At 34.7% G+C, this 11,815-nt stretch overlaps 1 protein-coding gene across 1 annotated transcript in view; it reads left to right on the forward strand.

Annotated features, from left to right (window-relative positions):
• LOC106458532 (collagen alpha-1(XVIII) chain-like) overlaps positions 1–11,815 on the forward strand; it is a 187,963-nt gene that overhangs the window by 61,742 nt on the left and 114,406 nt on the right. Inside the window, exons 3-5 of the mRNA XM_022384773.1 lie at positions 1,099–1,329; positions 2,406–2,568; positions 2,749–2,908. Of these exons, the coding sequence (XP_022240481.1) occupies positions 1,099–1,329; positions 2,406–2,568; positions 2,749–2,908 (554 nt within the window). The remainder of the gene's footprint in view (positions 1–1,098; positions 1,330–2,405; positions 2,569–2,748; positions 2,909–11,815) is intronic.

Raw genomic sequence — 11,815 nt, forward strand, 5'->3', positions numbered from 1 at the left:
TTTTATCAGAGTAGCGTTTAGAAAGAACAACACAGAAGGAAGACCACGTGCTACAAACATTTTATCAGAGTAGCGTTTAGAAAGAACAACACAGAAGGAAGACCATGTGCTACAAACATGTTATCAGAGTAGCGTTTAGAAAGAACACAGAAGGAAGACCATGTGCTACAAACATGTTATCAGAGTAGCGTTTAGAAATAACAACACAGAAGGAAGGCCACGTGCTACAAACAATTTATCAGAGTAGCATTTAGAAAGAACAACACAGAAGGAAGGCCATGTGCTAGAAACATGTTATCAGAATAGCGTTTAGAAAGAACACTACAGAAGGAAGACCATGTGCTACAAACAATTTATCAGAGTAGCGTTTAGAAAGAACAATACAGAAGGAAGACCACGTGCTACAAACATGTTATCAGAATAGCGTTTAGAAAGAACACTACAGAAGGAAGACCACGTGCTACAAACATTTTATCAGAATAGCGTTTAGAAATAACAACACAGAAGGAAGACCACGTGCTACAAACATTTATCAGAGTAGCGTTTAGAAAGAACACAGAAGGAAGACCATGTGCTACAAACATGTTATCAGAATAGCATTTAGAAAGAACAACACAGAAGGAAGACCACCTGCTACAAACATGTTATCAGAGTAGCGTTTAGAAACAATAACACTGAAGGAGTACCAAGTGCTTAAACCTTTTTTTTTTACTTCTTTTTAAATTAAATAATAACCTATCTTGTCGTGAGCTTCAAATAATGATTTTTAACATTTTATTTATGAGTTAACACATTATAACTTAGTAAAATTTCAGGTTTTCTTTGATGTAAACTTCAACTGAATTATCAGTAATTCCTTTTTTTTGTTTGTTTGTTTGTATGGCCGCATCAAAAATCCATAAGTTAGTGGCGAAGAAATTTATTTAATTAAATTAAGATCAAGTAGGGTACTGTATAGTTTTTTAAATATGCTGTGATAATTTTATTTCCTGTAGAATCAGAAAGTCTATGTGAGAGATGGTTACTGAAATTACTTTAAATATATATATATATATATACACACTTTTCTAATTCATCGTTTCTTTCTCCATTATCTAGAACGTCTGCAGTCACTGAATTTTCTTGAAACTATAAAAATTCCTTTTACCTCCTCAATGGTGTACTTTGTCGATGGCCTAGATGGTTTTCCCGCTTTTGGATTCAAAGAGAAGTCCGAGATCAGAGCTCCCTATCGGCTGTATCTCCCAAAAAAGATGTTTCGTGACTTTTCTATTTTAGCAACTATTAAACCCGAACGCCGAGAACCATCAGGAGGCTACCTGTTTGCTGGTAAAATGGATTTAAGTATAACGTTACTAAAAAAAAAACTGGTCTATATCGTAACACGTTAAAAACGATGTAAGAAAAGCTTAAAAGACAAGTAAGAAAAAAGAAACTGTTTACTGAAATAGAAACATTAAAATACAGTAGATTAAAGAACTGATACTTAGATCCAGAACTGTCTTTATTGTGATTTTATAAATAACTGATGCTTAGATGGACATCTGTCTCTATTTTTATCTTAAAGAATTGATGCTTAGATAGACAGTGTGGTCTCTATTTTGATCTAAAGAACTGATACTTAGATAGACAGTGTGGTCTCTATTTTGATCTTAAAGAACTGATGCTTAGATAGACAGTGTGGTCTATCTAAGTAGAAGTTCTTTAAAATCAAAATAGAGATCACACTGTCTATCTAAGCATCAGTTCTTTAAGATCAAAATAGAGACCACACTGTCTATCTAAGTAGAAGTTCTTTAAGATCAAAATAGAGATCACACTGTTTATCTGAGCATCAGTTCTTTAAGATCAAAATAGAGACCACACTGCCTATCTAAGTAGAAGTTCTTTAAGATCAAAATAGAGACCACACTGCCTATCTAAGCAGAAGTTCTTTAAGATCAAAATAGAGATCACACTGTCTATCTAAGTAGAAGTTCTTTAAGATCAAAATAGAGATCACACTGTCTATTTAAGCATCAGTTCTTTAAGATCAAAATAGAGACTACACTGTCTATCTAAGCAAAAGTTCTTTAAGATAAAAAAACATACTGTCTTTATTTCCAACTTAAAGAACTGACACTTAGACATGTTGTCTTTATTTGGATCTTAAGAAACTGATGCTTACATAGACATGCTGTCTTTATTTTGAGTTTAAACAAGTGATTAAAGGCCCTCATGTAATTTTGCTGAACGGCCCCATGACGTCTAGTTGCGCCATTGATTTCCCTTGATACGGGTATTAAGTTTAATGTAATGGCTTAGCTATTTTTGATATCATTTTGCTTGGCACTGACATTTAAAGAAGATGCGTGTTCTTTAGAGTTATTTTTTCCGTATTGAAAAATTATCTTCTTTCATTGTAGTTGTTAATCCTTCGGAGACGATTATCCAGCTGGGAGTACACATAGTGGAATCATACGATAACTTTGTAAACATAAGTCTGTACTACACCGATGTCACAATGCACCTGTCCTCTCAAATTCTGGCCACGTTTACTGTTCCAGATTTTATTGGGCGCTGGAGAAAGTATGTTAGATGTTTTGTTGTAAACAAAATTCAATAGATGGGTAAAACATTTTTTCATTACATTTCACAATAAGTTGAACGACAAGTTATGACGAGTAAACTAAAGATTAAGTTGTAACATGAAACGGTGAGAATATCTCTCTGTTAAAATAACTTTATTTTGTGCATTATTTTATTTAGGTTTGCGTTGAAGGTGTACGACAACACTGTTAGTTTATATTTTCAATGTGAAGAGTTTGGCCAGGTCGAGAACAACCGAATCCCTAAAGAACTCGTTTTTGACAGTGCCTCTACGCTCTATGTCGGACAGGCTGGACAGCTGATTGGTGGAGCGTATGTTGTATGTGTTCTTTAATTGTTTGCTATTAATATTGACATTTACGGTAAAATTGTAGCTAATAATTCATGTATTAAGATATTGAAAAGTGCTAACTTTAACGTTTCATCCCTAATTAAATGCCCTATTAACAGGATTGCTGAATGGTTAACCACAAAACAATCCACCAATGATGATTCGTGTAATAACAGAATACACTCTTCACTAGATTCCACTTAAACCAATGAAAATCGTTTAATAACAGAACGCATTCTTCGGTGAATTCCACATCCAACAATGACGATTCGCGTAACAACGGATTGCATTCTTCCCTAGATTCAACATTCACCAATGACGATTCGTGTAAAAAACAAAATACATTCTTCATTAGTTTCCCCTTAGCAGTGTAACATCGAATACTAAGCTACAACGTATATTTCAAATTATCATTATAATAATAATAATAATAATAATACATTATTTTAAATTCGTATCATTCAAGCGCTTAAAACGTAAATTTTTAATTTGGAGTTTAACATGGGTTGAATACTGCTTGTTCACCAAAGAACTGAGTAGAAATGCGTGTTGTGCTACCACTTCTTATTTTGGTTCACTTTTAAGTTTGAACAGCGATCATAAGCTGATTCCCATGTGGTAAAAATGTAAAAAGCGTGCCCGACAGTGCTCATGTAATTAGATTAGTGATATACGTTTTAGTAACAAGTAACAGTTGTTATTTGAATATTATAAATTGTTTTTTCTTAGTTTTGTACATTATAAGATGTTAATATAGCTTGCACATGTAGACATTTTTCTGGACATTAGTAACTCTTTGTTGAATGATAAAGTAATTGTTTTGGATTTTGATAATAGGTATTTATGTTTGTATATTTTACCATGTTGACAAAACAGAGAGAAAAAAAACGAATTCAACAGTTATCACATTTAATGTTTTTAGATTTTTAACATGAATGTGGTGGTTAGTTCTTAGTAATTGACTAAAAGGTCGAAGTTAAGTTTGTCCATGTCCAATGGGGAACACCAAATACGCACCTTTTCAGACCTCTGGTGGTGAGATTGTAGAATTTTGGATGAAAGCGACATCTAACAAGACAATAAACGTAAGTTATCCTTGAAGGAAAATATAGTATCATTGTTTATATTTTTTTGTAATGGCTTTTTATAACAGAATATGTAAATAAATCTTTGTTAGGAAAAATATTACTACAATAAGATACATAAGCATATATCAGAAAGTAAAATATCAAGTTCAGACAATTTTTTATTGCAAACCGATTTTTGAATTATTTTAAATGCAATTAAGGTCTCAAAACGCACAGCTTTTTAGAGTATATCATTTTGCTATTCTTTATCTCAAGTGAATTTTATAATTTATAGCATTTTATTCTGTTATTAGAAAGTTGACCACAATGAACAATAGGTGGCGCTGAAATAAAAGTAAGAGTGTTATTCCAGTAACTTGAGTCCGTTACACAGCTGTGAAATGTTGATACATTTTGCATCGTAAGTGTAAGTTGGTTGAAAAAATATATTATCATGAGCCACGATAATGTTCGTAATAGCAATAGCAAGGAATTGCACAAAACCCTGATATAATATTCGGGAAAAAACACCTTAAACAGTAAAAATTCAGTTCAAACAACACTTAAAAACATTTACTATAGACTACTAAAGCTATACACATACAAAATGTACAAAAAGAAAATCCGCTCAAAATGGCCAGTTTGCAATTCTTCTTCTTGTTGTTATTATTATTATCTTGCCAGCCTACAACAAAAACGGCTTGGTATATTGCACCCAAACCTTTTGTAGAATACTAAATAAGGTACTGCAAAGGTGGTAAGTAGTTAGGGCTGCACTTGCCAGTCACACCGCCAGAGGACCCCACACGTGTGTCCGCCTCAGGCAATGGGGAGAAGGGGTAGAGACAATGATGTCACAATAGATGATGACGTCATAGATTTACGAAGTCGAACCAGAGGGCATGTTGCTAGAGGCGCGTTACTAGGCGGCCATAACAGGCGGACATGACCTCATAGACGATTACTCAATAGTTCCACAAAATGGAACCAAAGGGCACGTTAGTAGGCCGCTATGACAAGTGGAAATAACGACATAGTTCCACTAAATGAAACCAGAGGGTGTGTTGCTAGGGGCACACAAAGTGTACCAATGTGTTTCAATGTGACTAAATCATTAGTTCTATATTTAATTACATTGCTTGACCATTTATATGTAAATTATTCTGAAAAACGATGCTTATTCAAATATCATGCAATAATCTAAACTTTACTGCTTCACTAGTCTAACTCTTTAATCATAAATAAAGTGATTATTTCAAAGATTTTTGGTGACATTATTATAATTAAACAATTCTGGACACAATATTTCTTTTTGACACTTTATCAATTTTCTCACAATAAAGATTTTGCAATCTGATCTACATAAAAAGACATTTAAATGAAAACGTTTTATAACAAATCATGACCAAACATATCATTTACTATCTTTGTGGGATCCAAATTTAGGTAGGAGTTTTTCATTTACGAATACACATTATAAACGCAAAACAACCACACTTTACAACAATCAGCTTAAAATAATTTTTCAACATTTATAAGATTTCATTATTCAATGCATGGTAACAGTCTATAACAAACAATCTAGTTTTTATCTAATTTATCTCACGTTATATTTTCAAAACTAAAATATATTTTGAAACAGTGTTACGGTATCGCCTAAAATTTTGCTACAACTAAATATAATAAATGAATGAATTTTCTATTAAATCTATTTTTCTATTAAAATTTCATAAAACATTGAAACTGTCCAAACACTATTATGAAATATCACACACACATACACACACATCACTGATGTCAAGCTAATTAATCTTTGTCTGTTAAGAAATACAAAGCTCGGCACGTGGAAAGGGTAGACAGAGAAAAGAAGTTATAGAAAGGGAAGAAAGGTTATTTTACTACATAATCAATGTGATTAATCACTATTATACAATAACTACACTTAACATTTTTATAAATTTTTGAGGACTGAACTCTACATAATCATATATTTTCTACATAAATTTAATGTTCACCATACTTTAACTAAAGTTTCTGTATAGCAATGAAAGTTAAAAGTCATTAAACGTAGTTCTTTCACGTTGCATGGTGATCCAAAACACTAGATGTATATTCTCAATATCTGATGTGGCATTTAGCGTACAATGATTGCATACTTTCTATTCAATACTGTGCCCGACAAATGTTCAGACTGTATCATTCGGCTTAGAATAATTTTCAAAATGAAAGATCGATTCAATTATAGTTTATATTGTTTACTTAAACATGTGAAATGTATGAGATTTAATTATACAATACAACGAATTATGCACTTGAGTGGTAACGGAGTTAGCTGTTTCCAGGTAGTGTTGATAAACTTGTTCACACATCAGTTTACAACAAACAGTGTAATTTTTAGTTGTTATATTTGTCACGTTGAAACACTGGTTCAATTTAGTGGAACTAAGTCATTATGTTCGTTTGTCATGGCGGCCTAATAACGCGCCCTTTGGTTCCACTTCGTGGAAGTATTACGTAGTCGTCTCTGACGGGTAATGCGCCCTCTGGTTCCACATCGTGGAAACTATGACGTCATCGTCTCTACCCTTTCTCCATTCTCACCATTGCCTGAGGCCAACACACGTGTGGCACCCTCTATCGGCGTGACTAGCAAGTGCAGCCCCAACTACTATTATAGGGGTAATGAATAGTTCATTTTGACTCCACCAAATGTAATTCTAGGGGTTTGTAGTTTGAGTCTGTAGTATCTCCATCCTTGTACATTACTTATTTTACGATCCCTATTTGCACATTTTTTAAATTCCCACGTTTCTCTTTATCTTGTTAAGTTAATGCCGTGATACTTTTCTATCTAAATAAAATCTAGAAATTAATATGGGTAAGGTTATAAATTAAACAATGTTTACGTTTTATAAAATTATTTTCGTTCCTAGCAAAATAAGACAAATACTTAATTATAGTCAAACTCTTGTATAGGCAAAGGTTTGTGAAACTATTTGAAGGTTCAGAAAACAGCAGACGTCTATCGTTACGCGGTTATAATGCAGCATTCGATTAGTAGAACGTTTCGTATGCTGACACTACAGGATAGGGAAAAATGCATTTCTGTAAGATTATTGGGCATAAAGACGGAGCCTAAATTTAATACTAACACGACACTCCCTCGCGAATAAATATCTGTTCACAAGTACGTTAAACAAACAAGCAAAAACTGATGGTTTACACTATACACCATGGGGTTCGATTATACATGTGTGCTATAAGCGGAAGAGTTTGGAAAAATAAGTTATTTTGTCAAATCATTTTTGACTTCAACTGACAACAATTCCTTAAAAACAATCTAGCAAAGTTAGTACTTTACTAGGTGTACGACTGCTTATCAGATTACCGGAATGCTTAATGTGCTCGAGGTCAAGAGTGGACATTAAATCCACTTGGAGAACATTGCTATGTCACGTAAACAATATACACATAATCTGTTAGACGTATAACGTAGGTGATAGATAGATAGAGGAGGGTGGATGTTAAGGGACTATTATACATTTGTTTTAGTTATCCTTATTAAAGAGAAGGGCCCGGCATGGCCAGGTGGATAAGACGCTCGACTCGCAATCTGAGGGTCGCGGGTTCGAATCCCCGTCCCACCAAACATGCTCGCTCTTTCAGCCGTTATAATGTGACGGTCAATCCCACTATTCGTTGGTAAAAGAGTAGCCCAAGAGTTGGCGGTGGGTGGTGATGACTAGCTGCCTTCCTTCTAGTCTTACACTGATAAATTAGGGACGGCTAGCGCGGATAGCCCTCGTGTAGCTTTGAGCGAAATTCAAAAACAAACAAACAATTAAAGAGAATGGCCATACAGCGCTGCTTTTGTTCCAATTATTCTAAATTACAGAAGACAAGGTTGTCTCTTTATGTTAAAGGACACCTGTCATTACTTTATTATTGTAGCTGTTATGGCTAGAAAAAGGGGGATCGTAGAATATTTGGGATAATGTTTTATGAGTATAAACATTATTTATCTATTTATCTATGCTTCTACACACCAAGGTGACTAAGGTTGGAATAATTTTCAATGATTTAGTTTGTTTTGTAAAGCAGAACTTTTTGTCAGTGTGCTTGTACAGATTCTCACGTGAATGTCACTCAATGTACGTCATCAAACGTGTTTCTGGTTACTTAAACAAAATCAACGTGATTTTCAAAGATCGTTATTACACTGATAAGCATTCCCAACTAACTCATTTTATTTTATGTTGGTTCGTTTAAAAATGAACCACACAGTAAATACCCTCAAACTCAAACATCTTTTAAACTATAAAAACAAAGTCGTACGTAACTCCTTAAGATCAAATACAATTAGCGTGAAACACCAGGTCTATCTTAAACATAATATACCGATCTGAGAGATGATGTCGAAAAGAAAAGTTTTTAGAGTTTATTTTTTTAACCCAAAAAGCTTGAAGAAATGTTCAATTTACTGCAAAGCAAACCTCTGTAATTACAGAATGACATTCCATCACAATCTCCCCCTTTTTTTCATCTCTTTTTTCGGTGTATCATTTTGTGGAAAGCACTCGGTTGTTTTTCTTGTCTGTAGAAGGACACGAAAAGTTGCGTGTCTCTGGGATTGAGATTAAAACCCCTCGCTGATTCTTGGTTTAACGTTGACAGCAAGTGTATAAAGTGTCATTATTTCGCTGCACAATGTCCAGATTGACATGATGCTTTCTTCGCCGCCTGAGACTTAATGACTTGAGTCTGCAGTTTAGTTATGGATGTAGAGAACCCCTGTCTTTACATATCATTTGATACAAACTAATGAAAAGTAACTATTTTACAATACGTATATTCATAGACCTTTTAATGTACAGTTTAAATAGAAACAAAGGGTGTTACGATTCTCCTTATTAACTTTTAATTTTTATAAGAACAAAAGTATTGAATTGTAATACACAATCGGGTTCATTTTGGAGTCATATTTGACTCCAAGATTTTACTACACCACCTCACCGTTAATCGAATATTCGTGTATGTTCAGAGCTTGGCTGTTGTGTTTATACACACGCACGCAAACATACTCAAAACTTATAGCAACTAGTAGCCCCCCAGTGGCACAGCGGTATATCTACGGACTTACGACGCTAGAAACTGGGTTTCGATACCCGTGGTGGGAAGAGTACAGATAGCCCATTGAGTATCTTTGTGCTTAACTTCAAACAATCAAGATCAACTAGTAATTTAAAATGTTTACAAACGTATATCTTTCTCGAAAGCAAAATATGCGGAGGAGCAAAGCTGGAGGCGAATCATGTTTGTCCAAAGTGAACCTGTACTCGGCAGGAGGAAACTAGGTGGGTTAAAGGGCAGCTCTCCCCGAAAATTTTTTACAACTAGAGAGATCCATTTGGTACATTTTGATGGAGTAAAGGCAAAGTACAAAGGAAGTCAATTACAAAAATGCAAGTGAAATTAATTTGAAATTAAGCAGTTTAATGACGAAATTATATTACCTTCTTTTCTTTTCTGTTTTTTTTACCTTAATCTCCTTGTCTTATATTTTCCACTCTTGATCCCTGGCTCCCAAATTCATTTCAATATCTTCATCTATTTATAGTGAGTTATTATTTCGAACCAAAAACTCGATTAAATTTGGGGAAATCGTAAACCTATCGTAATTTATGGGGAAGGGAGCGAAGTTCGTTCTGGCCTACCCTGTATTGAACATGAGGGTGGGGGTCTATTCCCCTCTTCTAACTCTCATGATCCAGGCCAAAATAAATATTATGCACTATCGAAATCAACAAATTTCATAGTATACCTTCTGGTTGTTTTGACAGTTATTAACAGTGGAACTTTTAAATATGATTACATTAAGTTTCATTGGAAGTGCTGACAAAATTTGTAGGATATAACGAATTAAAAAATTAACAGTGCAAGAATGAGAGGAGACACGTTTCGCCAACCTAACTTGTTATAGGCTGATCTATAAACACGTTTTTATCGTGCTGTTCGTCGCGTAGGCTAACTAAATCAATTTCATTTGTAATTCTGTTCATAGTAAGATCATTACTTTGGTTTTTAAAGCCTTCATAAATTCAAGGCTGAGTGTTGCCATAAGAAGAAATTACAATAAAAACCCGCTCTATAATGTACATTTTAAATCAGATAGCAAATTTAAAAACGTAATAATTTAGCGTTTAAGAGTAGATTATTTCATTCGAGGAACATGTGTTCAACTAGAACACGTGGCTGAATGACAAGGGCATCAACCGGTCTTTAACACTGCCTTTACAATTCTAAGAACTCTTGAGAGAAAGCAAAAGAGAATGAATATGTTCTAATTTGTCAACCACACTGCATCTGCTATATCAAGTGCCAACGAGGCCTTTCGCCAAATACCAAGGCTCATCAGGCCAAATGGGATATGAACAGACATGGCCGTGGTCTAGTAGGCGCTATATATACACATATATCATCATCATCATCATTTTTTATGAACAACTGTTATGCTGCTGATACGATTTTGCAAGTGAACTGTAAATATTATCAATCTTGTAAATCATTTATAAATAAGATTTTAGGTAAGAATTAATAATACAACATTATTTATTTTAATTCCATACTGTTTTATTTTATTTATTATTATCATTGTATTATTTGAATTAACTTTACTATCACTCAGAAAAACTGGCATATCAGCAACCTAATCTTCTTCCTGGAGCGGGTCATGTAATCACGGCACCAATGGGTGAAAACTACGTTAGTTAAGCACAAAGCTGTACAATGGACTCTCTGTGCTCTGCCCACCACGGGTAGTGAAGCCAGGTTTCCAGCGTTGTAAGTCCGCAGACATACCACTGTACCACTGGGAGGGGGGGGGGGGGCAACCACATTGAGCTATCTGCTGTGTCCATAGCCGGGAATCGAACCCCAGATGTTAGTGTTGTAAATCTGAAAACTTACCCCTCTCCCACCGGGGGACACCCATGAATGAAAGCAAAGGATGTTTGGGTAGCATAGAGGAATGACAACAGTCACCATCAAGTATGAGACCAAAACAAAAAACAGCAAAGCTTCCATTTAGAGGTACCACAGTGGATTAGCGTTAAGATTTCGGACTTACAAAGTTAAAATTTGGGGTTCGATTCCCCATGGTAGCTAGAGAGCATATAGTCCATTGGGGGTCTATAAGCACGTTTTTTTATCGTACTGTTCGTCGAGCAGGCTGACTAAATCAATTTCATTTGCTACTCCGTTCATAGTAAGACCTTCAGCAAATCTAAATAAATCCTTTCGTCAAAATTTTCAAATATTAAACCTACATACTGTATAGTGTCACCAGTTAAATTCACCATTAAAAATATCTGTCATGTCTAAGTGATATCGAATTGGTTGAAAATCGCTTCCCTGACAAGAAAGAAGTTCATACGTCCCTGCAAATCAGGAAGCACACACACCTACTCTGTATTTTTTTCATGACTTAGCGCTTAAATCTTGATGGGAAATCCCACGTGTCAATTTACGTTTTCTTTGTTGCAGGAAAATGTAAATTTCGTTTTTATTGATTACTGTCAATAGTTGTTCTTTTAATATATTTATACAGACCAGAATCAATTATAGATTTCAAGCAGGGGTGGATTGGCCAACCGGGATACCGGGCAATTGCTCGGTAGACCGGTACATTTGACGCATTCTTAGAAATTGATTTTAAATTTTAATTGTTTAGCCAGTATGCAGCATGTGATATTACCCGGACTGGTCTTTTAATGCCAATCCTGCAGCATGTGATATTACCGGACTGGTCCTTTAATGCCAATCCTGCAGC

Source organism: Limulus polyphemus, unplaced genomic scaffold (assembly GCF_000517525.1).
Source record: "Limulus polyphemus unplaced genomic scaffold, Limulus_polyphemus-2.1.2 Scaffold481, whole genome shotgun sequence".
In the NCBI taxonomy this organism is placed as follows: domain Eukaryota; kingdom Metazoa; phylum Arthropoda; class Merostomata; order Xiphosura; family Limulidae; genus Limulus; species Limulus polyphemus.